The 25,618-nt window shown below is 32.8% G+C and overlaps 1 protein-coding gene and 1 long non-coding RNA gene across 13 annotated transcripts in view; one reads left to right on the top strand and one right to left on the bottom strand.

The window, feature by feature from the left end:
* Positions 1-1,926: 1,926 nt before the first annotated feature.
* Positions 1,927-25,618, bottom strand: part of LOC141451743 (uncharacterized) — a 53,612-nt gene continuing 29,920 nt past the window's right edge. For 2 of the 12 annotated variants that reach the window (XM_074123363.1, XM_074123364.1), the window contains 8 exons: positions 18,172-18,359; positions 14,109-14,596; positions 13,184-13,271; positions 12,762-12,855; positions 12,539-12,679; positions 5,482-5,544; positions 3,480-4,451; positions 1,927-2,160 (listed from right to left, as the gene is read on the bottom strand). In XM_074123363.1, coding sequence (XP_073979464.1) covers positions 1,989-2,160; positions 3,480-4,451; positions 5,482-5,544; positions 12,539-12,679; positions 12,762-12,855; positions 13,184-13,271; positions 14,109-14,492 — 1,914 coding nt within the window. In that variant the 5' untranslated portion in view covers positions 14,493-14,596; positions 18,172-18,359 and the 3' untranslated portion in view covers positions 1,927-1,988. Of the gene's footprint in view, positions 2,161-3,479; positions 4,452-5,481; positions 5,545-6,901; positions 10,120-12,538; positions 12,680-12,761; positions 12,856-13,183; positions 13,272-14,108; positions 14,597-14,882; positions 15,191-15,987; positions 16,273-18,171; positions 18,360-25,618 lie in introns of those variants that run through there. The other 10 variants (XM_074123366.1, XM_074123367.1, XM_074123360.1 and 7 more) reach the window with 9 other exon arrangements.
* LOC141451770 (uncharacterized) lies at positions 10,158-12,643 on the top strand. The gene is made up of 2 exons (XR_012457100.1): positions 10,158-10,259; positions 11,734-12,643. It is a non-coding gene; the product is annotated as an uncharacterized lncRNA (long non-coding RNA).

The raw sequence follows: 25,618 nt of genomic DNA, 5'->3' as shown, positions 1-25,618 counted from the left end.
ACCTATCCAGCTTATAATAAATAGACATAAGGTTTGTTCCATAGGCAATTTGTGATTCAGTAGCCAATTGGTTTGTGATTATTTTGAGCGCATGTGCAATCCAAGAAGGTTTGAATTCTTTACGAAGCAAATAAGAGAGAGAGGAGAACCAATAGATATCTAACTTTAAGATTGGCTGTTCTAACCAATCTCACAAAGTAACTTAAATCAGAGCGGTCAGTAAACATAAGCTAAGTTGCTTACATTTGTTTGATTATAAAAGGTTACCAAAAATATTTTCAAACTTTGTTGGCATACAAAAAGTTATTAAAACATTCCAATATAATTTCAATTCAAACCAATCAGGGTCACAGAAACGCACTAAGGTAATAAAAAAAACAAATTAGGTACTAATCACTAACTGCTTACTGAAAAAACACAGTAAAATGATAATTGTGTTATACGACAGGACTAACATGGTGGCCAATTCTCCAGATAGATCTCAACTAGAAACAACTATAATCCACCCTAAATTTTGGCGTGTTATTTACTTTTAGGTTTCGGTCAAGTTAAAAAATAAAATAAATAAATGAAAATAGTAATTAATGACGTAAGAGAAAAGATGTTTCAGTTTTTTTTAAAACATATCATCGCAAGATTGTGTTGAAACTGTTAGGGCTTAGAAAAAAAAAATGAAATGAAGAAAGGAGCGTAAAAAAACCTACAATAAATCAGATTAGAAGGGACATATCCTTTGGAAGGATGTCAGGAGATGCTCAAGGAAGCCATGGTAGGCGGGAGAAGAACTTCAAGGCAGTTACGGACTGGGAGGATAAGTGAAGAACATCAACTTTCAGGCAATCTCCCTTGGTGGTTAGAAGAACGGCTGTGCTAATAAAAAAGTAAATAAATTCGTCTGTAAACAACGGAACTATTTAACGCCCATTCGGATGACCAGACGCCTCCAAATGGGGTTCAGCAAAAAACTAAGAAATTACATAAATCGTAAGCGCCCGAAGACAAAAAGCTTGTGTTAGTTCGGGTCAGACAAGGATGAAAACGGCATCATATATGGGGGAAGTTTGATTTTTCTTAAAAGAAAAACTCACCTGGCTAGCAGGCAGTTGTGACGATTAACTTCTCTAGCTCAAGCTTACGATTTCTCTGGCCAATCTTTATGTAATCTAATGAACGCAATAAGCAATTTGAAAGATAGAACCATCAAGAAAGATAATTGAGAGGAGTGTCGGCCATATTGATCCCATCATAAATCACCATTAGCAAAACGAAATATATCAAAATAATAACAACAATAATAAAACACATACAACAGATAACAGATTATCTCGTATATGTCGAGCAATTATATACATGACTAGTTATTGGGGTTTTGATTCGTGTTTTTTGATCTTTTCCTTTAAAAAAACAAAAAACAAAATCTGATAATTTTATCTTGAAAATAAAGGGGAACATTAAATTAAAATGATAATATTAAACAAATCGTTAGAAAAAAAAAACTGCCTCCACAAAATTTAAATTAAAATATACACCAACTTCGGGATCATTTATATTTAAGTTATTAAAAATTATTTGTAAATTCAACATTAGGCACTTTGTTTCTTTTTCGGTACAAACAAATAAGAGCGCATAAATTCGATGTAATTATTAGTATTTTAAAAAATTCAGAATTTACAGCAATTTCATTTCAGCTGCATTTGTTTTCATTTTTTTTAATAAATATAAAAAGCAACCAAATAATAGCACTAACCTTCTTTCTTTATTTTCCTGTAAACCTTTTATTTTTTTAGATTTAATACTAAAAATTACAAATAATATTATTGTTTATTTCTAAAAACCACCTTTAATAAAATTGTTTCTTATTGCACACGACTAATTGTAGTATTCGCTTTTTTTTACTTTGTATCCTAGAAATTGTTAAGTACGGAGAAATTTTTTTACTTTTTTAAATTTTATTATTTTGTTTTTTAATTATGTATATATATCAATATTTATATAGCTATTCTTCTCATACCACAATAGCAGCAAAATTTAGCCACTGCGACTGGATACTGTGTCCCACATTCATGGCAAAATCTGGATTGCTCAAGCTTAAATGTATCTTTTCCCCCTCCACCGCTAAAGCCTCCTCCTCCACCACCTTCTGATAAGACTCGTGTCAAGCTGTGGGATGAAAAAAAAAAAAAAATTAAATGAAGATCCAAGTTTATGCCCAGAATAATTGTGATTTCTTTTCACATAAGTAGTTTATGTAATGCCAACATCAGCAAAGCCGTTGTTGTAATGAGGTGTTAAAACAGTTCCTTTAAGTGTTCAACACGAAACTTTCTTCTAGTCCTTTCAATAAATGAAAAAGATAAAACTCCAAACACAGACGAAAAGGCCATCCCTTGAAAGTTAGGTAGATTATTAATCTTAGGTTAATCTAGAATATTGGCTTGAGATTTTAGATCTGTGATAATTGAATAAAAAAAAATAATATGAATTGATCTGTTTTTAACTCAGATTTTAATTGTTTAAATTTTCTTTTTAAATTGATATTTAATTTACTTACGATAAATTATTTCAATAATTGGCAAGGTAGGTAATCTTGAAGTTGATATTAGTCGCAAATGGTAAGTTTTAAGTAAGTTATCTACTTATTTTCCAGCAACTGATTTACTTTTAGGAGAAGTATTGCAGAAAAATATTTGTCACTATCACATGTAAATAACCCCCGCGTCGTTTGTCCAATATGTAGAAGAAGGTTTCTCTTAGGTTACAGAAGAGTGATGTGGAAAATTTCATGTATATAATATTTGAAAGATGTATAAATTTTATCTAATAACAATTAATATTCGTTCAACACTAAATATTTTAAATGACTGGTTTGCTAAGTACAAGAAGAAAAATAAAAGAATTACTTATAAATAGTGAATTTAAGTATGAAAACTCACTAATTAAGCACACGTATTAATAGTACAAAGTAAAAATGTATAAACAATTGTACTTCCTTCAACCATTTATTCAATAATGGGATCCAATATTTACCGAATGCAAATAAATTATTTTTTATAAGAACCGTTCAAGAAAAATACACAAAAAATCCTTTTATGGACACTCACTAGATTGTTATTTGCCCCTAAAACACTTCTAGTGAAAACGTTATCAAAGATTGGATGATGCACTGCTTCTAAGGCACAGGACATGTACCGAAATTAAATTTATATGTACTCCTCATTCTAACACTTCCCCAAAATTTGTTGTATTTAATATTTAATAGAAGAGGTTTTAAGAGATGATTTATGATAAAAATATGGTCATTAATTTAATTTACTTTGTTTTCACGGTTTCGTTTGTATCCTTTATGGTGTCACCTAGTAAAATGAAAAGGTATTTCACCTATTACCGCCTCTACTAAAAACAGAGGCAGTAAGTAGAAGGCCTTAGAACCAATTTTTTAAGTTAATAATGAAACTAAATGGTAGATAGACAGAACTTACCTACTATAAGCAGAATCTATAGTTGTATTGCCGACACTTCTCTTATCGCCAGAGAGTTTGTCCATTGTTTCAGGCTGATCATCACTGGAACAAATAGCAAAGGAAGATTGGATGGAAGGAAGCTGAGGAGAAGGTGGTGTAATGGTCGTTGATGATTGAGCAGTCAACATCTTTTCCAATTCTAACATTAATTCAGCTTCACATTCCTCTAGAAGCCCAACAGTAGCAGCGTTTATATCTTCAGAAGTAGGTTTGTCAACAGTTAAACTTAAATTACTATTACTAGCATGCGAGGGAGGTGGACTATCACCAAATAACATCTGTTGCATGTTCAATTTATATTTATTGGACGAACGCCCACTTCCGGCAGAATTTGATTTACCTACGCCATCACCAGTGGGTTTTCTAAGTTTAGGCGCTACTATATCACTATTTGAACGTAAATATTTCCCACCGGCTAATGACAACAAAGGCGCACTTTTATTGCTATCTACCACTGAATCTATACTAACCACTGAACAAGATTCCAAATTATTCAATAATAATTCTTTTTCTAATTCATCAAGTGGTTTGTTGATAAATGCAATTGGCGAAGATGGCCTGTTCTCATTAGCTTGATTATTATCACCGTCAATAGCTAATTCATTATCATTAATCTTTTTATTGTTATCATCATCAACAGACGCTGATAAATTATCAGTTGGGGTTGATTTTCTGGTATAAAGGGCAAATGCGGAAATAGGAGTGGGCGATTTTGTTGGAGTGGTGGAAGAGGATTTTTGGAGATCGGGGGTGATTTGTTCCGGTGAAACGGTCGATTGTTTGTAATCGTTGTTATTGTTGTGGATGGTAGTGCTGGAATTATCATTTTTACGATTTTTTCCATTGGTTGATTCTCGTTGGCTATCAGCACTAAACAATTCCATCATTTGCTGTTCGGCCGACTCAAAAGGATCATATTTATTGATGTCACTGTTACAAAAAGAAAAAAAAAAGAAAGAAAAGAAATAAATAAGAAATGTTAAAAAGTAGACAAAGAACATTTTAAAGAAATGTTAATTTCAATCAAAAATTTTTATATAATGAAATAAAATAAGAATAATATAGAAATAAAAAGTAAAAACTTCTGATTATTTAATTTTTCAAAATTGAAATCTAGATTCAGTGCATAAAGTGTCTTTATTTGCTTCGGGATACAATTTTTCTAGGACAGAAATTATAAAGGCTTATGAAACTTCAATTATACCCAGAGCGTACCAGGTATTACTGAAATATCAAAGTGTTTTACAAGTCAAATCAATTCTAGAAAAATCAATTGGTAATACTGTGGTCCTGCCTATATATTCTGTGTAAGTGTAGAGCGGTGAGCAATAAGTGCATTGACTAAGGGAACTTGTTCCGGCGTTGATTAGTGTCAAGCGACGGCGTGTTTATCTACATGGAAATACTCTTGAGAAACATTTTGAGATTCGCAAGCGACTCTCTAAATAACTAGCTGAATTCTACTTATATATTTTCTTGTGGTGTTACCGTTTCTTGGATTAATCTTTTGTTCTTTTTATTTAAAAAGATTGCATCTTCGAAACGTCTGTAACTTACATCGAAATAAGTTGCACAGCGATCGATTTCGTTAATAATCCCTTTCTTTCTAGAATAATGTGTTTCGCAATATTGATTCCCAGATTTTCTTTTTTTTAATTTTTTCTACACTTAATAGTGTGTAGTTTTTATGCCTAGTAAGAGGCATTTCTGCGCTAGTCACCAAAAAAAAAGACTAGAAATAAAATTTCGAAGTCCACTGAGTACAAAAAAGTGTTTATTTGGAAGACGCAATTAACAACCCAAAACATTGGTTCAAAAAAAGAAATGTGAGTGGAAATACTACGGAAAAAATTAGAAGAAAAAAAATACTTGAACACTTGTGCAAAAGAGAATTAAGTGCTAACTGGTAAGTGTTTTTTCTTTTCAATTTTTAAGTGCTAGGTTGTTATAAATCACTCACGCTAAAGTAATTTTTTTTGGAAGCACAGTAGCTATAACATGTCGAACGACTTGAGGAAAAATTCTAGAATATTAATAAAACAAAAAAAAAAAAATTAATTTAAATTAACTTTATTTGATCTTAAGATGTATAAAAAATAAATCTACAGAAGGAAATTATAATCGTGATAGCTACAAGTCTAGCATTTCCATGGAAACGGCGAACACTGGTCTAACGAAGGAGAAAAACAAAAGCATGGAAAAACAAAAATTTCGCTGATTTTATCCATCGTGGCGTACATGTTTTAGTATTACTAACTGGTTTTGAACGCCATGAACAGAGATTAGTAGTTTGTGACGGAAACATATCAAAATTTCGGACAATCTTTCAGTGTACCCTGGACAATAATCTATCGATACAGAAAACACTGCCAATCACCGGGCGGCAGCGAGCTGCAAGAGGCCCTAGGAAGTAAAGAAAAACCTAAGGGCAGGCAGATCTCTAGAAACCGGGATATCCGCTGAGTCCAGTGCACATTAATAGACTCAGATAATCCCTTTCCGAATTCATATTTTGATAGCTGTGGCTTAAACTAAACTAACACTGCAATGAAATGACGAACTTCAATTTTTTTATCAAAAACAACTAATAAAACTGAAAAAAAACAATAGTAATCGAATGAAAATTATGAAGAAAATTAATTATCACTGCGTTTTCTTTTTTTTAACAAAATTGACCACAAATTTTCGTCACCTGACAATTTTTCAGTGTACCCTGGACAGTAATCAATCTATCCATACAGAAAACACTGCAAATACAATAGCTCAAATTCAATTTCAAACTCAATTTCCCCTAGTAGTTTCCCCAGCAATTATCTTGTAATGGGCGACATTGTCTTCGTTGAGAACCAGTCCTCGAGATACTTCGGCGACATCGACTAGTTAGCGTCAAGATTTCATCCAATTAGTTTAGGAGGAATTTAGGCTGAGTGTCTGAAACTTCACAATCACAGTCCAAGGCAAATCCACTTTTTCCTATGAACGACAATAACGGTTTTGAAGAAAGTAGAATAACGCAGCAGCTGGATGATTTCGTGCTAACTAAATAACATTTTATTTATTTTAAGGAAGTATCGTGGCAATTTGAGAATTGAAAGCTGGAGTTGGAATACCTATCTTGATACGAAGATTTACATGAACTAACACTAGCTAATCCTTAATCTCGACTTAAGAACTTCGAATACGATCCTGGTGAAGATCAACATTTCCCCCAGAAGTAAGAAAACAAAATTAAAAAAAAAAAAATTATATTGTGCCTTTACTGAATTAATGAATAATCAATTTTAACCATTATTGCTACTGTAGAATTCATTATAGTATCCGAAAACTTGTATTTAGTTAAGATAGTATTAATTAAATTTAAATTTTCTTTATAAACAAACCTTGTAGACTGTTTTATTATCCTGGACACTAGTGGTGGCAATTTCTCAAAGGCTTTTGGTTTGGATGTTCTGTTCTTCTTTGGTACTCTACCGATGGGTGTTCTATTTTCGATCCATTTTGATGAATACGGAGGAGAATTCCAATTTCTCTTGTATTCTTTATTACTGTCATATTGATTGTTCAATAATGGTAGTTTTGCAAAATTTGTTTTTACAGTTTGATAATCTAAAGGATCTTTTTTATATTCAATTTTTTCATAATATTCAATTTTTTTCTTATGCACGGTGAAATTATCTTTATCTGTTGAATAAGTAATTGGATAATAATAATTAAAATATCTCTCAGGATTATAATCAACATCACTGTATGCTGCACTGCTACAACTAGCGAAATATTTACTCTCGTTATCGCCCCAAATTGACTCATCTGAACTATTATCACAAACATGATCAGTACTGTTGTATTCATTGTCAGAAGAGAGAAAATGCTCCATAGAAGAATCATTTCTGGGTCTCAGATAGAAACTACAATATTTGTCAATATTTTTATGTGGGCTGCCATTTTCTTTTTCAAAATAATACTCAGGTGTATCTAAAGAGAAACTGTCAGACTTTGAATCCTCTTGCTTAGCTATAACGTCTTCGATTCTTGTTGTCAGTGTGTTATCTTCTTCAGTATTTAATGGATGCAAGTTTAAGTAAAGTTGATCATCACTATTTGGTACAAGATTTGAGGACTGTTCTAATGAATATTCAATATTGATAGCATGATTACTGTGTGATTCTTTAAATATTAGATTCTCAGAAGACCTGATGACTGAATGAGTTTTATCTAATTCAGTTTTCATCTCACATTCAGCACTTATTTGGGAAAATTTCCTAAGCGGTAATAATATGAACTTTTTCCCAAAATTTGTATTTGTCGTAGTTTGATTCCTTTTCCTTTTATTTCGGTCACTTTCTCTGGAGAAGTTACAAATAGTTGACACTGCATTTAATGATATGTTCATTGTTAGAAACAATGGAACACAGAATAGGAATGAATGTAAATAATTAAATATTGTATAAACTGTTGATCTTCCATTATAAATGATTTTATATTGATTTAATTCTTTTTTATGAATGACACTTAATGATCCTTTGTTAGTATTTCTAACAATATAATTGCTTTCTTCGATTTGTCTCTCATATTCTGAATCAGATAGCTCTATGATTTTATTACTGTTAAATCTATTGCTTTTTTCGTGAAAATTATTGTTGGTTACAAAGGCTGCGTAATCTTCATCTATGTTTGTACTATCTAAATATGTCCAAGGAGAAAATTGACTATCATTATAATCACCACAGCTTTGTATATTTTCATAGATACCTTCCACATCATTCATAATTTCCAAAAAAGTTGTTTCCAATGACTCACATGGTAGTTTTGTAGCGCTTGAAGTATTTAAAATCCAATTACTTGTTTGTAATACATTTTGATTATAATTATTTTCTTTGTGTTCAGCATTGTATCTTTTATCTGACATATAATCTTGAATCAGTTGTGATTTAGTTTTTGTAACGGAGTCAAGGAAATCGTTAATTATATCGTTTACTTTTTCAGTATTAGTTGGCTTAAAAATATCTACAAACAAATCTTCGTTCATAAAAGTATGGTTTTCACTAAAATCATCATTATCTCTATCTGATTTTTCATCCAAAATATGGTCAGAAAGGTGATTAGAAGAGGGTGAATCTGAAGTATAAGTTACTTCTTCTTTGTTAGTTGAACTTTTAAGTACAGCATCATCTTCTTCTTCAGTTCTTGTCTGTAAAGTAAAATCTTCAATAAAACTGTGATTTTGTTTTAAACTGTACGTTAAAGTTGGTGATTCAAGATTTGATTCTTCATTTAAATGATCAATGGAAACAATAAAAGTTTCATTACTTGATTTATCATATTCATCGATTTGTGATGCAATTTTCATACTGCTAATGTTTTCTTGACTTACATCTGAATCATTAGTTTCTTTGTTAGTTTCAACAATAGTATTCATATAGATAATATTTGAATGATCATTTCCATATCTGTTACTGGAAAATGAAGCAGGTACCACAATGCTCGTTTCATCTACCAGCTTCATCTCAAATATTTCTTCAACATGTTCAATAGAATCTTCAATATCATTCAAAGAAACCACTTTTTTAGCATTATTTTTTAATCTTTTAGAATCTATACTAATCTGTTTGGTTACCATTTCTTTCATCTTAACATTCCATGATTCATCTTCTTTGAATTTAGCCCAGGCACTGTCGATTTCATGGTCAATATTGCTAGTAGATGGTGGAAAAATTGATTTATTTGTTTTTAAACTTTCATATAACTTATTAGTTGCTGATTTATTTACTGCATTTTGATGAGAAGTTATAGCTATGCTAGGGTTTACTTCAGTTTTTTCATTTCTATTCATTGGACTATCTTTGTTTACTTGAGAATTTTCATTTTTCAAAACATGCCTATTATTAATTCTTTTCAAAACATTTCTATCAATTTTTTTCACCTTTGGCACATTAACATTTTTACTTCTAAGTATGTCATTAGGTGTTGGCAAACGATAAATAATTTTATTATCTTTTTTTTTAAAAACATTACTGTTATTACTTTTATTATCACTTTTATTTATATTTACAAGCCTACCTTTATTTCCTTGATTATTTGACATTGATAATACATCTAAACGAACATCTGGGACATATGGTAAAACTTTTAAATCTGGTGATTGATTATTTACACTAACATCATTAAGTTTTAATTTCAGTTTTTGCTTTTTTCTTAAATAACGAGGATATTTAACACTTTTTAATTCTGAATCGTCCAAAAAAGAACACATAGTTATGTAGTCATTTAGAATTTTGTTCTTCAAAAGATTTTTTTTTAAAAAAAAATGTTACCACACAAATTCTTCAAATTTTATTAAAAATAGAAACTCATATAATGTACTAATTAAATTTTTCAAAATACACATGATTAAAGATATTACAAGGGCATTTGTGCAACGACTCGAAACACTTTCTGGATACAACCACATTAACTGGTCCACAAAGAAGCTCAAGATCCTGCATGAACCAACCAACTTTTGTCCAAATTAAATAAAAATTGATCATTTTTTTTTTTTGTTTGTTTATTCTTTAAATCCGTTTATCGAATAATTTACTTTGCAAGAAGTTTTCTTATGCTGTTTTACTATTTCAGATGTCATATGACTTTGGTTTCTCTGGTTACGTGATATTACGTGGTAAATTTTTAGGCTTCAATTTCGCCTATGAAACCGTGTTTGGTGATGATGTGGCTAGAGTCGATTTGAAAATAATTTTTAAGGTTTTTCGCTCTCTTTATTACTCTGGGGACCCTATTAATGTGTACGAGGTGTGTTCAAAAAGTAACGGGAATTTTTAAATTTCGCGGGTTTGGAGAGTCTGATTGTAAATTTTTTTTTTTTATTATGTTGGTACACATGCCCCTGAAGTACGATAAAATTTTCAGTAATATTCATTGTTTACTTCTTAAGTGGCAGCCGTTAAGGTTAGACGTGTTTTTCGAGCTTGGCGATTTTTGTTTGTTAAAAAAAATGGATCAAAGAATTTGTATTAAATTTTGCGTAAAAAATGAAATAAAGTGTGTGAAATGTTAATAAAGGCTTATGGTGAGTCTGCTATGAGTAAAACAAGGATTTACGAGTGGTATAAGCGTTTCCAAGATGGCCGCGAAAACGTTGAAGATGACGAACGACCTGGACGTCCAAGCACATCAACAACCGATGAAAACGTGAAAAAAGTGAAAGAAATGGTTATGAACGATCGCCGAATCACAATCAGAGAAGTCGCTGATGATGTTGCCATATCAATTGGCTCATGCCATGAAATTTTTTCGGATGTTTTGGGTATGAAACGTGTGGCAGCAAAATTTGTTCCAAAATTGTTGAATTTCGAACAAAAACAGCGGAGAATGGAAGTTGCTCAAGAGTCACTCAATGAAGTCGACAACGATGCGGATCTACTGAAACGTGTTATAACAGGTGACGAAACATGGGTTTACGGATATGATGTCGAAACTAAGGCTCAATCGTCCCAGTGGAGGCATTCTGGATCGCCAAGACCGAAAAAGGCTCGACAAGTGCGGTCGAATGTGAAGGTTATGCTCACTGTGTTCTTCGATTTTAATGGCATAGTGCATCATGAATTCTTGCCACAAGGTCAAACAATCAATAAGGAGTACTACCTACAAGTTCAACGCCGTTTGCGTGAAGCAATCCGAAAAAAACGCCCGGATTTGTGGCAAAACAATTCATGGATTTTGCACCACGATAATGCACCTGCTCACACTTCATTGCTTGTTCGTGAATTTTTGGCCAAAAACAAAACTTTAACGATGCCCCAGCCTCCATATTCGCCAGACATGGCTCCATGTGACTTTTTTCTATTTCCAAACATAAAGAGAACATTAAAAGGCCGTCGTTTTACAAGCATAGATGACATTAAAAGCGAATCGCTGAAAGAGCTGAAAGCTATCACAAAGATCGAGTTTCAGAAGTGTTTCGAGGATTGGAAAAAGCGCTGGCACAAGTGTATTGTATGCGAAGGGGACTACTTTGAAGGCGACAATATTAATGTAGATGAATAAATAAATATTTTTTTCAAAAAACGAAAATTCCCGTTACTTTTTGAACACACCTCGTATATTAAAGTCATAACATATTTAAGCAGTAAATTTTTTTTTTTTTTTATCAGATACTCTTAATAAGCAATTATTTAAACAAAATTAAAAAAGCTCAGCCTTTTTTTTATCCTTTTAGCCTTGAAAATTGGGAGGCTCCTTAAGATTTACAGAGGAAAACGGTGTTGTAGGCCGAAGCAAACCGGAAAATTTGTGAAGAAGAGGAAGCATAAACGATCTGTACGATACTTTCAAAAAATTAAGAAGTGGAAAACTCGGTCACTAGAAAGAAATTTTTTCAACAGAAAAACCAATATAAGCAGTGAACCAAGGGAAAATGCCTAGAAGCAATGTAACAAGTGAATTACCGACACCAGTTCATCTTAACCTTAACGCAACCAAAATCAAAGAAGCAAATTATAGCAGGACGACTGGAACACAGAACCTAGAGTGATATCACCTATTTGTAAAGGATTCAGGACCAATTAGGAAGATCTATGACTCTTGAATGCCTCAAATCTCTAAATCCAAATCACGCAACTACAGACCCCCAAGGCTGAAACTACCCAAAAAAATCTTTTTGAAACAAGAAAATGGCTTTCTTAATAGTTTTTCATCAAATAATTGAAACTCTTTTTCCACTACTACTGAATTAAATAAAGTCCAGCGTTAATTGTTCACAAACTACAACAAAGGCTCTGTGCCGCCTTAGTTCGGGCACTTCTTCAAGTTTATTTGCTCAAACAGTATGCGGATAAGATGGGCACCATCAGAAGCCTTTGGAAAGATAACCAAAAGCACTATGAAACGCGATGAACAAATAAAAATTACATATTTTTTTTTTTTTTACTTGAAACGTTTTTGTTTTTTGCCTTTGCGAACCTTTTAAAGCATCTTAATTTGTAAAAAAGTATAATTTGTGAAGTTCGAAAATATTACGTTACCTTTTCTCTAAAGAATTCGATTTTGCAAGCGGTAATACAACACTCTTCATCGGCGTTGAAATTGTTTCGTTCTCAACCTTAATTTTTCTCTTCGTTGTCAATGGTGACGTTAAATTCAAATTGGGTGTTTGATTTATTCTGCTGCAAAACAGAATTTTGCTTATTAGCAATAATTTGGATAAATTATTATATATATATATACAATAAAATACAAGTATATAACCTTTCAATGGCCTGTCCTCCAACTGGTGTTCTAGATAAATTAAACGTCTGCGACCTACTAATTGGTTCACTTACTTTTGATTTTGCAGAATCAGCTGAAAAATAATAAAACTAACTTTAAATAAAATGAAAAAGCAAAACAAAAATCTGCAAAAAATATATATATTAAGACATAAGCACTTTTGACCTTTTGTAAAAGGCGGCTAGTTTTTTTTTACCAATAATAGGCAATGCAACCGAAAATTCGATATAGTTTTGTCTCATCCCTCAAAAAATCGATTGTATAATGTTTGAAAGGACAAATTAAAACGTTCTCTACACTTCCATCCTTCTTGATTTCAAAGCATACGTAGTGTTTAAGATTCTAATTTAAAACCACTAAGAGTTCCAAAACTTATCTAGTAATCTTAAACTGAAGTTTACCTTTGGTAAGACTTGGATCTCGGCTGCGAGGCCCTCCAGGTTGGTACTTATCTCTTGTTAATACTTTATTTGGTAATGGTGCTCGATACTGGAAAATAGATCAAATCCACGATATTAGAGAAAAGCTGTTTTGAAAATGAAGAATTACATGTTACAATCCAACATCATCTGGAAGAATCCTGGGTAGAATTCTTCGACTCCTAGTAAAAGCTAAGTTCTCCAGGAAAGTTCTGGGAAGAGAGAGAAGCCCTCCCACTTACTATTTCCCTTACCAAAACTCCACCAGATATTCTGAAAACTGCTCTCAGATTAAGGGAACTATACTGCACAGAAAAGTTCATGGCAGAGATTTGATGGCTCTGCATCCCGATCCTGGTACATCTCAATGTTCCCAGCCATTGGCCCCTTGTAAGAACAGGGAGGCTAAAGGCATAACCTCAATGTAAAGGAAAACTTAAATAATTATCAAGTTTTCGTTTTTAATCTCTCAAATTTCAATCTTTTCGAACTTAACCTTATAAGTCCCTTAATAAATAACAAGTGTAAACAACTTCCAGCTCAAAGAGAATAAAATGTAAAAGACAAAAAATAAAGAATGTCCAAGTGAAACTGAATGGGCATTGGAATAGTTGGGGGGTTCACCGCTCTAAATGCAATAGAATGCACAAGCCTTTTCTTTCGTTTACTATTTTCTTGAGTAAGTGGAATGACAAAATGTCATATTTTAAGAAAGGAATGCAAAAGCAGTAATTGAAGATACGAGATAAGTTAAGAAATACCATAAAAGACTGGGATTAGATATGAGGGGAATCCCTTGCAAGGATGAAAAGGATAGTTTAGGACAAGGTCCGATGGAAGACTGGATTTAGGACAGCTTGACTACATCTAAACATGATTGAAAATATAAATAATTAAATTGACTTACTCCAGTTCTAACTTGTAATCGTTCTCTAGCCTCAATGTTGATATTAGTGTGTTTGAATTTGAGCTGTTGTCCTTTACACCAATCAACATGTCTTCCATACGCTTTAGGACCAAAATATCTTTCACAAAATGGACATTTCTGATGATCAGATGGTTTAGCTGTAACCACTGCACTTGGTGTTGTACTTAAAGACTTTTTTGCCGCTTGTATTGTCTTAACCACGTCTGATTGTTTTTCCTTCCATTTGCTTGGACTAGTTTTAGTCCTAATAACTGGATCATCCTTTTTTTTTGGCGTTTTTACTGGTGCTAAAGTTGCATACGCTTCAAGTTCTGTACCTTGTAGTCTTTGTTTGGAAGAATCAAAGGTTTTACGTTTTTTCATTAAAATCTTCTCACATACTTTCGAATGTTTGGCTAGTGCCTCTGGTAAGAATGTACGATTACAGGAGCCACATGCGAACAGTATTGGCTCTTTTTCTGCACCATCTGCAACAATTTTGGAACAGAAAAGAAAAAAAAAAAAATTAGAAATGCATTAAGTATTCAGTTAAGAAAATATGTACTTCTAACAGCTAGAAGTGGCTATAATTGGGTTCAAAGTAGTCTCAACGCATTCTAACAGTTACTACTTGACAAAATGCCAAGCTATCTTCTTCCATTAATAAAGGTTCAAAACAGGGGAGAGAATACAAACGTGATAAAGTAAAATATAAATCACCTATACACTACAAATATAACCAAAATTAAATGTAAATAATTTGATAAATAAAACCTTTAATTCTGGCACATCTTCTGCTTCTTTTTTTTGCAGTCTTTACAGAAATCATTCCCTTTTATAAATTTATTTCGTTTGATGCTACATCGATATTGATAAATAAACAAGATAAATCGTTATTGTTTAATAAAATAAATAGAACATGAAAAAAGCATTTCCCTATTTTGTTTTTTTAAATAGTATACAAGTGAAAAGTGATCATAAATTTGCTTTGTCTGAATATTCTTAAGTTTTTATAAATTAAACTACAACTTTAAAGAACTTTAAAAAAAAAGAATCAAAATAGTGGTAAGTTTTAAAAAAAATAAGTAACACATATGATCCAAATTTAAATTTTCCGTGTTTACAGGGTAAACAAAAATATATATTGTCATATTTATCTTCTTTTTTTTTTGAACTAGACTTTTTCTTTTTTTAAAAACCGTATATCCTTTTTACAAAAACTGTTTATGGAATTTCAATTTATTTATTTAATTGAAAATTTCGAAAATAAAACTATTGTGCAATGTATTGTTCAAGTTTGGTGTTATTGTTTACTTTTGGAAACAACTCCTCCCGTACAATGATAGTGTTCGTTTCAAAAAAGAAAATAAGGTAAAACAAAAACTATTACCAATTGTTAAAAAAAAAAACAAAAACAAAGTAAATTATTGAACACTAGTTTTGAGTTTAACATTTTCATAAATAAAACATTATAGATACATAATATTGTTTTAAACTTTGAATGTTTGAAAACATTCAGACTTTAGACTGTTCTTTGACTACTGGTAAAATACATGTTTTACTATTACTTTTTTTTAAACAGAATACCATTATCATAAACTGTACTCAATAATTTAAGAAATACTAATAAAACGTTTAATAATTGAAAAACAAATTTTGTGTCGAAGTAAGCCAAGGTTATAACCAAAAGAGAGAGAACAGAAAAAAAAAACACCTGTTTACAAAACATTTCGTATTTTAACCAACACAATAATATTATAGTTTTTATTTTTTGAATTCTAAATTTGTTTTTCGTATTGTTTTTAAAAAATTGAAATTTAACAAAAAAATATATTTTCATATTTTAATAAAATAGTTACTTTAAAAAGCTGGAACTCACCATTTAGATCGGCCATTCTGGTTGCTGTGGGCAACTGACTACTGCCCACGTTTTTTGTTTTGCACTTCCATATCAATAAATTTCTTAGTTTCTTATAATTAATCATATTTTTATTTATTTTGAAATTGTAAATAAATTTTAATAGTAGTAAAATAAATTCTATTTTTCTACGTTAACTATTTAAGAATTAATTATTCCTTAAAATACTAGTATACACTAAAAAAAAATGAAATTCAAAAGACAAACTTTTTAGAAAAGAAGTCACAAAACTAAAAAAAAACAAAAATAATTAAAAGAGCTTTTCGTAAAGTCCCTTCCACAAACTCAACCATCTATCTCTGGAGTCGGTTATATTTTTAGAGGCAAATATTCCAAGAGGGTTTGAACAAAAAAAGAATAGAATAGGGGGCCTTCCCTAGTTACATTGTCGGGCCGGCTGGAGCGCTGGAGTTGTAGCAGGTGTGATTTGGAGCCAAGTCAGGTGTAAATTCAACTGGTCAAACGCCAGGATCCATTCTCCATCGGATGGTCCCGTGGAGAAGTACTCTTAAAGTGAAGTAAGAAAGAGTTGTGCCCCAATTATTTTTTTTTTTTTTACGGTTTCGTGTTTTCTTTAGACTTTAAACGCAAAGAAACTTTTCTTCAAGTGTTTATAATACAATTAATACTAAATATTTTTTAAATTAAAATAAAATCTAAAATGCAAGAAAGAATTACTCAGTGTTTAATTGATGACAGCAATATTTCTGATGCAGAAGTACGAATTATTTATTTTTAACAATAATGTTTTTGGTTTTTAACAAAAAAACTAAAAAACTATTTACCAATTTCGCTTTCTTTTTTTTTAAAGGCAACCATAGAAGACAACTTGGATGTACTGATACCGACAGATGTTGAAGGTAAGCAGTTATTAAATTCAATTAATTATATTTTACAAAAAAAACATGGGAAATAAATGTTAAGTAAATAAATTATTGTTATAAAATGACAAAAATTAATTTTTTTTAAAAAAAAATTTTCTCTGTGAGGAGCAGATGGTGTTCCACACAGCTGATAAGATATTTCCCCCCTCAAAATGAGCGAGAGACACCTGCACCATTCAAACTTTTAATTTTTTTTAATCTATATATAATACAAGTGCATGTTTTAAATTATCTAATAAATCTAATTATCTAATTATTTTTAAACTGATATAGTCAAAAGTCACTTATCGAAAACGCACACTTTTTGCACTCAGATGACTTCAAAACGGATATTTGTCTTAACGAATTTGACAAGAAACAATTCTTATCTAAACTGCAGTTTGAATAAAAACAGTTAAACTGCAGTTAAAACAAAAACCAAAAAATTAAAAGCATTAATAGAATAAAAAGTTTCGTTAAAAGTAGCGTTTAATGAAATCGATTAACGGAAGTGCGATAATTTACGGTTTTTTTTTAAACATTCTTAGACAGGGTTCCTACAGAGATTTCCTCTTAATCTTGTCTTGAACTGTTGATTCCTTAAAGGGCAAAAAATGGAGGTTTTATCGTGCAGAATCCTGGACGGATTCATGCTGTCTTGGAGATCTAGTACTGACAAATGGACTAGCCAACATGTTAGTTAACCAATATTTACAACCCCACCATTCCCCATCTATCCTCAAGAAGAGAGATACACTCGTTTTAAGGAGATTGATCTATTCTAACTGAGGTAAGATGAAGTTGTATGTACGGAGGATTCTAGTAGATTCGAGGGTGAAGTTCAAGAACGGAGGCAGATAGCTAACCTACTCTAATACGAATTAACACACATTTCTTATCTTAATACGACAATACATTATCCAGGCTAGGACCGGAAATGGGAAAAATCATACTCTGAAATCAAATTTATCTTCTGTGTAATCTTTATTCCGGCGTTTCTTCGTCCTTAACATTTCTTGTAGATTGCGTAGGGATGCCGCAAATGTAGGCTCACCCCACTAATCTTTTTTTTTAAAAAATCAGGGGGACGACACAAAACGGATATTTCCGGCAGAAATTTCAAAATAGAAAATCTGCCCAATTGTAATGCCTTCTCTTGCTAAACAGAGTAAGGAAAAGTGAACAATTTCATTTCTCTAGTGATCACATGACCACCAATAAACCTCTGGCTACAACTTTGAAAAAGAGAGTGTAAATAAAAACTGTACAGGATTACCACCACCTTAATAAACACAGTCCGGTCCGCCAGATGTGCAGAATGTGCAGGCAGGTGAGAGATAGTAGACGCTGGGAATGGCCCAGAAGTGGAAGAGATATTCAAATGGTTAATATCCTTAAGCTTCTCTACTCGAAAGATGTTGACAAACTTCTCTGGTATCTATCTATTGGTGAGATGAATCCGTTCTTCATCTTAAAAACAGAAGAAAAAGATTTTTCAGATTTTCAATTTTTTTGGAGGTGGTCCATTGAATAACAGAAAAAAATGTTTTTCAAAAAAAAAAAAAAAAAATTGGAATGTGAGTGTGTGTGTAATCTGTCAATCAGTCAATGTGTGTAGTCTCAAAACTCAACTACGTCATCAACTTGCAGGAGGATGTGCCCGCTTTACTGTCTTGCATTATTTTTTTAAAAAAATAATATTTACGAGCATTAAATATAACCGGAAGAACATCTTTACAGCTTTTCTTTGATAATATAGTACAAATTTTTAAAATCTGATTGTATTATACTCGCACAACTACATCCCACTTCCGCTTGAACTTTGACGTCCCTTATAAGCCTACCACTTTTTCTTCGGAGAAAATTAATGGTAGATGGGCTTTAGTGCACAGCCCTTATATCTTTTCCTTACAATAGAATATAATATTGTACTAAAATTCCTTTTAAACACAATTTATTTTTCAAGAAAATGTAATATTACGTAAACTAAAAACTTCAATTTATCTTAAAAACACAACATTAAAAATTTAATATGGTATACTTCCACTTTAATAGCGTTAAGACAAAGTAAAGAATAAATGTTTTCAACAAAATCATTTAGAGACCCAATAAACAATAGCTTAGTATGAAGTTACAATAAGAGTTAACTAGGGGCTCGGTTATGCTATACAACAAAACCTTTATGAAATGTAAATAACATAAGTAAAATTCTGCTAGAAAGTTTATGTTGTAGAAAGCAATTAAAAAGAAAGATACTTTTATGTTCTTTTTATTACGTAATTAATTTAAACGAATAAGAAAAAAATAACGGGTAATATTTCTTTCTTTTTTCTTTTTATACAAATAATACAAAGGAGAGTGAAAAGGAAATTCTTCAGTATTTAATTACAAATAATAAAAGTAAAGGTTAAATTTTCCAGCAGCAGCAGAGAGCGCGCTGTTGTTTTTTAATTTATGCTTTAATTACGATGAGGAGAGGTGTGGGGGCCACAGCCCCCCCGTCATCCTGTGGCGCTTATTCTTCCTTTTTAATTAAAATATTACAAAGCTGTGAATATTTTATAGCTGGGGGGGGGGGAATAATCTAAAATGATTTATCTAACAATTTATCACTATTACAGCATTTATTAAAACCTAATCGCTTTATAACCCGATCTCATATAAAGAGGATATTTTTTTAAGGTATTTAATATATTTTATTAAATTAATACTAGTCGAATTAAATATATTAAAAGCTCTCATAAAGTTAATCAACTTTCTATTAGAAATCTTTTTCTTTGAAAATTGATTTCCTGTTGTGGGAGAGCTTTAAGTTTCCTTTTAAAACGCTCTTTCAGTACTGTTTTTTTTTTGCCACCTATTAAGTGCCAGACTTCTTAATTTAAAGGATAAGACATCAGGAAAAACCGGATGAGTGATTTTATTTGACTATCAAACAATTTTGTGTTCACTTCTTCTTCTTTGTCTAATGCTCTTATGCCTTCCAGCGTCGAGCTTTAGATAACTTAGGCCCTTAACAAACGGATGTACTCTTCGCTGTTGTTTGCCAATTCTTGGATAGAAGACCTTGTCTGACCTCGCTTTTGTGCCAATCGCCCGATGTAATCCAAATAGCCCAATCTTGGTCTACAGCCTTCTCATTTGGCCTCCATCAAGCACCTAATCTTCTCCTCTTCTCTTCTCCCTGCAGACGTGGCCAAACCACTCCCAATTGCCGATTCTCCAACTTGGTTACGAAGGTTTATACCTCTAAGCTGTTCCTTATTGTTTCATTTCTAATTTTTTATCACGCTTAGTTTTCCCTTCGACCCGGCGGGAGAAATCTCATTTCGGCAGCTGTAGCCCGGCATAGTCCACGATTCTGCCCCATACTGAAGAAGAGTTGAGTAGACGGTCTTGAAGACGGTCATTTTCACTTTTTTGCTGACCTCTCTTTTACCGACCACAGTATTCCTGATCAGACCGTAGGCCACCTATGGAGTGCCGGATTTTAATTGACGATCAAACAATTTTGTGTTCACCACAATTTAAAAAAAACGAAAACGTTTTTTGAGTTTTTCAAATTTGAAATTTGGATTACGTGAATCTTGGGATGTGCGGCTTTCTGATAAAATCATCAACCAACCGAAAGTGCCACTGTATTGAATTGATTTTTCATGAGGATCTCTCCAAAAAATCAATTTCTCTAAAGATTCTCTTTGGAGGTCTATAATTGAAAAAATTAAAAAAAAAAAAAAATCGATTAAAGCCAGTTTCAGGAGAGGAGAAGATAGATTTTGTTTCTCTTAAGCGCCACATTATTTAAGGCGCCACCTGATACCTACATTAATAAATAATTGACGCCATTATCAATAGAACCATTTTATTGAATAGATTTTACGAGGGTCGTTTGAAAAGTCCGTGCAAAAATAAAAACTACTTAATTTTTTGAGGTAAACCTTTTTTATTTTTCAACATAGTCTCCTTTTAGGCTTATACACTTCGTCCAACGCTGCTCTAGTTTGTTGATCCCTTCCGAATAATAGGATTTGTCCAAGTCTGAAAAATAGCCATTCGTTTCTGCAATCACAATCAACCTTTTCCAGGTAGTCGATGAGGATTATTCCTTGCGAATCCCAAAAGACAGTCGCCATAATCTTTCCGGCCGAAGGAACGGTCTTCGCCTTTTTTGGCGCAGATTCCCCCTTGGTAACCCATTGTTTAGATTGTTCTTTGGTCTCAGGAGTGTAGTGATGTATCCATGTTTCATCCACAGTGACGAAACGACGCTTAAAGTCCTGCGGATTCTTCTGGAACAGCTGCAAACCGTCCTTGCAACACTTCACACGATTTCGTTTTTGGTCAAGCGTGAGCAATCGCGGCACCCATCTTGCGGATAGCTTTGTCATGTCCAAATGTTGATGCAAAATATTATGTACCCGTTCATTCGAGATGCCCACAGCACTAGCAATCTCACGCACCTTCACTCTTCTGTCATCCAACACCATATCATGGATTTTATCAATGATTTCTGGAGTAGTAACCTCAACAGGGCGTCCAGAACGTTCAGCGTCACTTGTGCCCATATGGCCACTCCGAAAATTTTGAAACCACTTATAAACTGTTCTAATCGAAGGTGCAGAGTCACCATAATGTTTATCAAGCTTCTCTTTAGTCTCCTGAGGCGTTTTGCCTTTCATAAAGTAGCGTTTAATCAACACACGAAATTCTTTTTCGTCCATTTTTTGAAAATCACTCGACTTCCTCGATTCAAACGAATGCCAAACACAAAGAAATAGACCGATCTGGCTGAAACTTGGTGTGTGTTCTTCCAAGAGATGCTACTAACTAAACATAACCTCGATACGCGCCAGTGGTGCTATCTCTTGACTTTGCACGGACTTTTCAAACGACCCTCGTATATGTTTGTAGTATTTTTATTTATTTATTTATTTTTTTTCAAAGACTTTTTTTTTTAATTACTTTATTTAATTACTGTTAAAGATGTAGCTGAAATGGTGAGCGGTTATGCTGAATGTATGGCCGAAGCGGTACGCTATTTAACCCAAGTGGAGAACTACCCAGTGCACCATCCAGCCGTAAGGGCTTTGCAATGCCATCTGGCCGACTATAGAAGGAAATTACTACAGACAGCCTTGTATAATAGTAGTTATCAATTCTAAAGAAAAACTGTGACAATCCCCCCCTCTTGATCACCGGTCCATCCTCCCCCTTTCCGTCCTTGTTTGTTTCATTTTTTCGTTTGTTTACAAAAGAAATAAAAATAAAATAAACTAGTTAATAAGTATTTGTGGGGAAAAAAGTAACCTCCAATAAAAAGTTAAGGTTAGTTTACCAATCATCACCCTGAGTAGGTTATAAAAGAGCAGGTTATAATTCTAAAAAATTCTGTAACTATCTTTTACTGAAATCATTAAATCATAAATGATAAAAATAAACTTTAAACGTTTAGTCCCCCCCCAACACCTCAAATGAATAAATGATAGAAATATTAAAATAAAAAAAAATAAAAATACATTGTTTACGTAGGATTCTAAAATCCTCTAAATTGCAACCGATGGTTACATCCGCTTTCTAAAGAACGTAAAAAAAAAAGAAGAAAATCTGGACTCTCGAGAATTTCCGGTCAACTAATTTTGCTATATCGTAATTTGGAATTTCAGCAATATTTTTCTTCGATTTTTATTTGCGAAACTGTAGGAATGCTTTACAGGAAAGCTTAAAAAGGCCTGTTCATTCATTTATTTATTTTATTTTTTTGAACCGGAAGTTCCCACAAATTCAATATTTTTAAGAAAAAAAAAAAAAACTAGAATGCAACCACTGCTTCGCGAAGTTCGTAACCCGAATCATTTTGTGACATCTCTTTCCAATAGAAAATTTGGTTTCGAAAAATCTAACTTAATCTACGTAAGTAATTTTTTATGAGTCGTAAGAGAAATTAAAGTAGCATGATTAGCTATTCTTCGGCAGGCGTTTCCGGCTTTAAAAATTGCCACGACACAATTGTGAACATTATTAGTTTATTGGATAAGCCCTGGTAGGAGCCCTTTTCCGTTTTGTCCAAAGAAAAGAATAGATATTAAAAACTAGCTCTAGTACTATTAGATTCATTTCTACTCTCCCTTAAAGTAGGTTCCGATAGCGACAAATAGCAGATAAATATTCCATTAGATACAGTTTTAAAAGCATTTAGGTTTGTAAAAGAAAAATTTTAGTAAATAACTTTTTAAAAAGTTTCTTTGTTTTGGAAACTACAATTAAATTTTTGTTTAAAGAATTTTAAAAAATAGAAGAGCAAATAAACAGTGCAAAGAGGTTGCACTTTGTGATATATTATGTAAATTAATGATGTAAATATTTTTATATTAATTTTTTTTAAAATAAATATGTTAAACATGGGAGATTTTAGTTTATTTTTTCCACCTAGACAGTGTATTTGAATTTATTCTACCATGACCTTCCAGAAATTCTGAAGGATAACCAGAAGGGCTCCTGCAAGGATCCCAAAAGGTTCATGAAGCTTTATTGGTTCAATTGAACGCGAAACTTTCATTAGAATTTTTGAACATCTTTAATGTCTATTTTACAGGGAACTACATCGTCACAGATGGACTACTGGTGGTATTGACAGAACGGTGGTAAAACGGATGTAATCGCAAGAAAAACCAGCTGAAATTAATCAATTCTTTGGAAGTTCAACAGCATCACTTTTTTCTTTCTTCTTCTTCTTCTTCTTCTTTGGGTTACCGGGTATAGTCCGCTTGGTGAGGAATAGGAATTGGGGTGGTTCACGAGACCTTATTGTAGTGTTGTTCAGTTGAGGTTCGAGCTGAAGGCTCAACCGAGTGTCGAGCTTCGACTCGAGCCTTATAGCCCTCGAAGCTCGAGCCGTGAAGCTCAAGTTGGAGGCTCACAAACCTGGAGTTGAAGACGCTCACAAAGTGCAAGCCTTTTAAAATTCTTAAGGAATGACGAATTATCAATGAGCAACGAACATTTTAAAAATTATTGTATTCATTTATACAAAAATATGTTTGAAAAATTCATTAGCTGCTATAACTTGATTTTATTTTAAGAAATGAATTTATTAATTAGCACAAATAAAATGCTTCACATAAAAAAATAAAGCTCCAGCCTTTTGAGCCGAGCCTTGGAGGCTCACCGAGCTCTCTGTGAGGCTTCAGCTCCGAGCTCTCACTCGAACCACCCGCTGAGCCCTGAGAGCTCGAGCGCTCAAGGCTCGAACCTTATAGCCTTATAGCTCAGCTCTTGGAACAACACTACCTTAGGGTTCTCAAACAAAACTTATGACGACTTTAAATGAATAGATTCCATCCCTTTTAGCAAAATACGTATCCAAAGATTGAGGCCTTTTTTATTGCCACGTACGTTCCTAACTCTAGGAACTACTTATGTGGGATAAATATGTTCCTAAAAATTCTAAGTGTGAGCAAGTAAATTTGGGAATTAGAATCTTCAAAATAGCAGCAAGAGAAACTCGCATGAACTCGGCGGACTAAATTCATTTAAACATTTATTAAACTTAGAATAATAAATGGTGGCCTAGAAAGCGGACCCACTTAAAGTTGAGAGTAGCTCATAGGAGCGGAAGGTCGCGAGAAAAAAGAGCATTCCTGCCACTGCCTCAGTTATGGGGCTCTTTCTCTCGTTTCTGTTGAAAGGGAACTTTTTGTACCAATATAACGTACAAAAGGTAATTTGCAAATGCTTTTAAAATAGACACGGCGAAGGGAAACGAGAGTAGGCCAATTTGTGAGGGTAATTTTATAAAGAAGATGGCGGAGGAAGTGAGTGAATGAAATGTCAGTGGAAAGCACAGAGGAAAGCGCCCTTAGACTTGATTCAAAAGCATTTAAATAAGTTTGCAGATGAGCGGTGCTTTTTATCGATTTAGTATGTGTGTAGACTAGCTCCAGTCTGGTGTGAGGGAGCTCCCGCCTGTTTCTCTCCTCTTCTCTCCCGCGCGCGCAAACTAAACTGATTTCTCTTTCTCCAGCCTTACAGTTTCTCTTTCTCTCAGCCACCCCATTCGCCCGCACAAAGAGCTTTCTCTTCTCCTTATTTAACTTGAATTATAACAATGGATTCTGGTGTTTAGCTACGCTCCTCTCTTTCTCTCTTTTAAAGAAATTAATTTCTACTGACTCTGAAAGAGGAGAAAGACTGTGACGAGACTTTTAATTCATTTAATTCTATATAAACTTATTTACATATTCATTGATTATAAAGTTTACCCTCAAAAAAGAATCTGGTCCTAACACACTCACCTGACTCACCCACACTTCCGAGATCAAGTTTTCACAATTATATTCAACTTCCGGGCCATTCAGTCGTATAATATACCAAGTTGACAGGAAATTCTAGACGCCATTTTTGTTTTGTTTTTTTTGTAGAAAGTATTGAATATAACAGAATATATAATACAGGATGTTACCGAGGATGGGCCACAACCAACCAGCTCTCTCTAGGTTAAAAGGAACAGATTGGCAAGCTAAGAGATCGTGGAAGATTATCAGGACTGGAGTGGGTAGATAAAGATTGGACAAGAAGGTTCAGGTGTGATCTGCTAGATTGAGGTGGAAATTTAGGAATAAGCGTAGACTAATTCATTGGACCTAGGTACTTGAAGCGATCATTTCGGATACATTTACAGGGCTGCAAAACTCTTTAGACAGGAAGGATTGTCTAGGTTGAATGTTAAGACG

This window comes from Rhodnius prolixus, unplaced genomic scaffold (genome assembly GCF_049639745.1).
Source record: "Rhodnius prolixus isolate KJV_2025 unplaced genomic scaffold, Rpr scaffold_14, whole genome shotgun sequence".
NCBI classification, from domain to species: domain Eukaryota; kingdom Metazoa; phylum Arthropoda; class Insecta; order Hemiptera; family Reduviidae; genus Rhodnius; species Rhodnius prolixus.
This window is presented reverse-complemented; position numbering and strand designations above follow the sequence as displayed.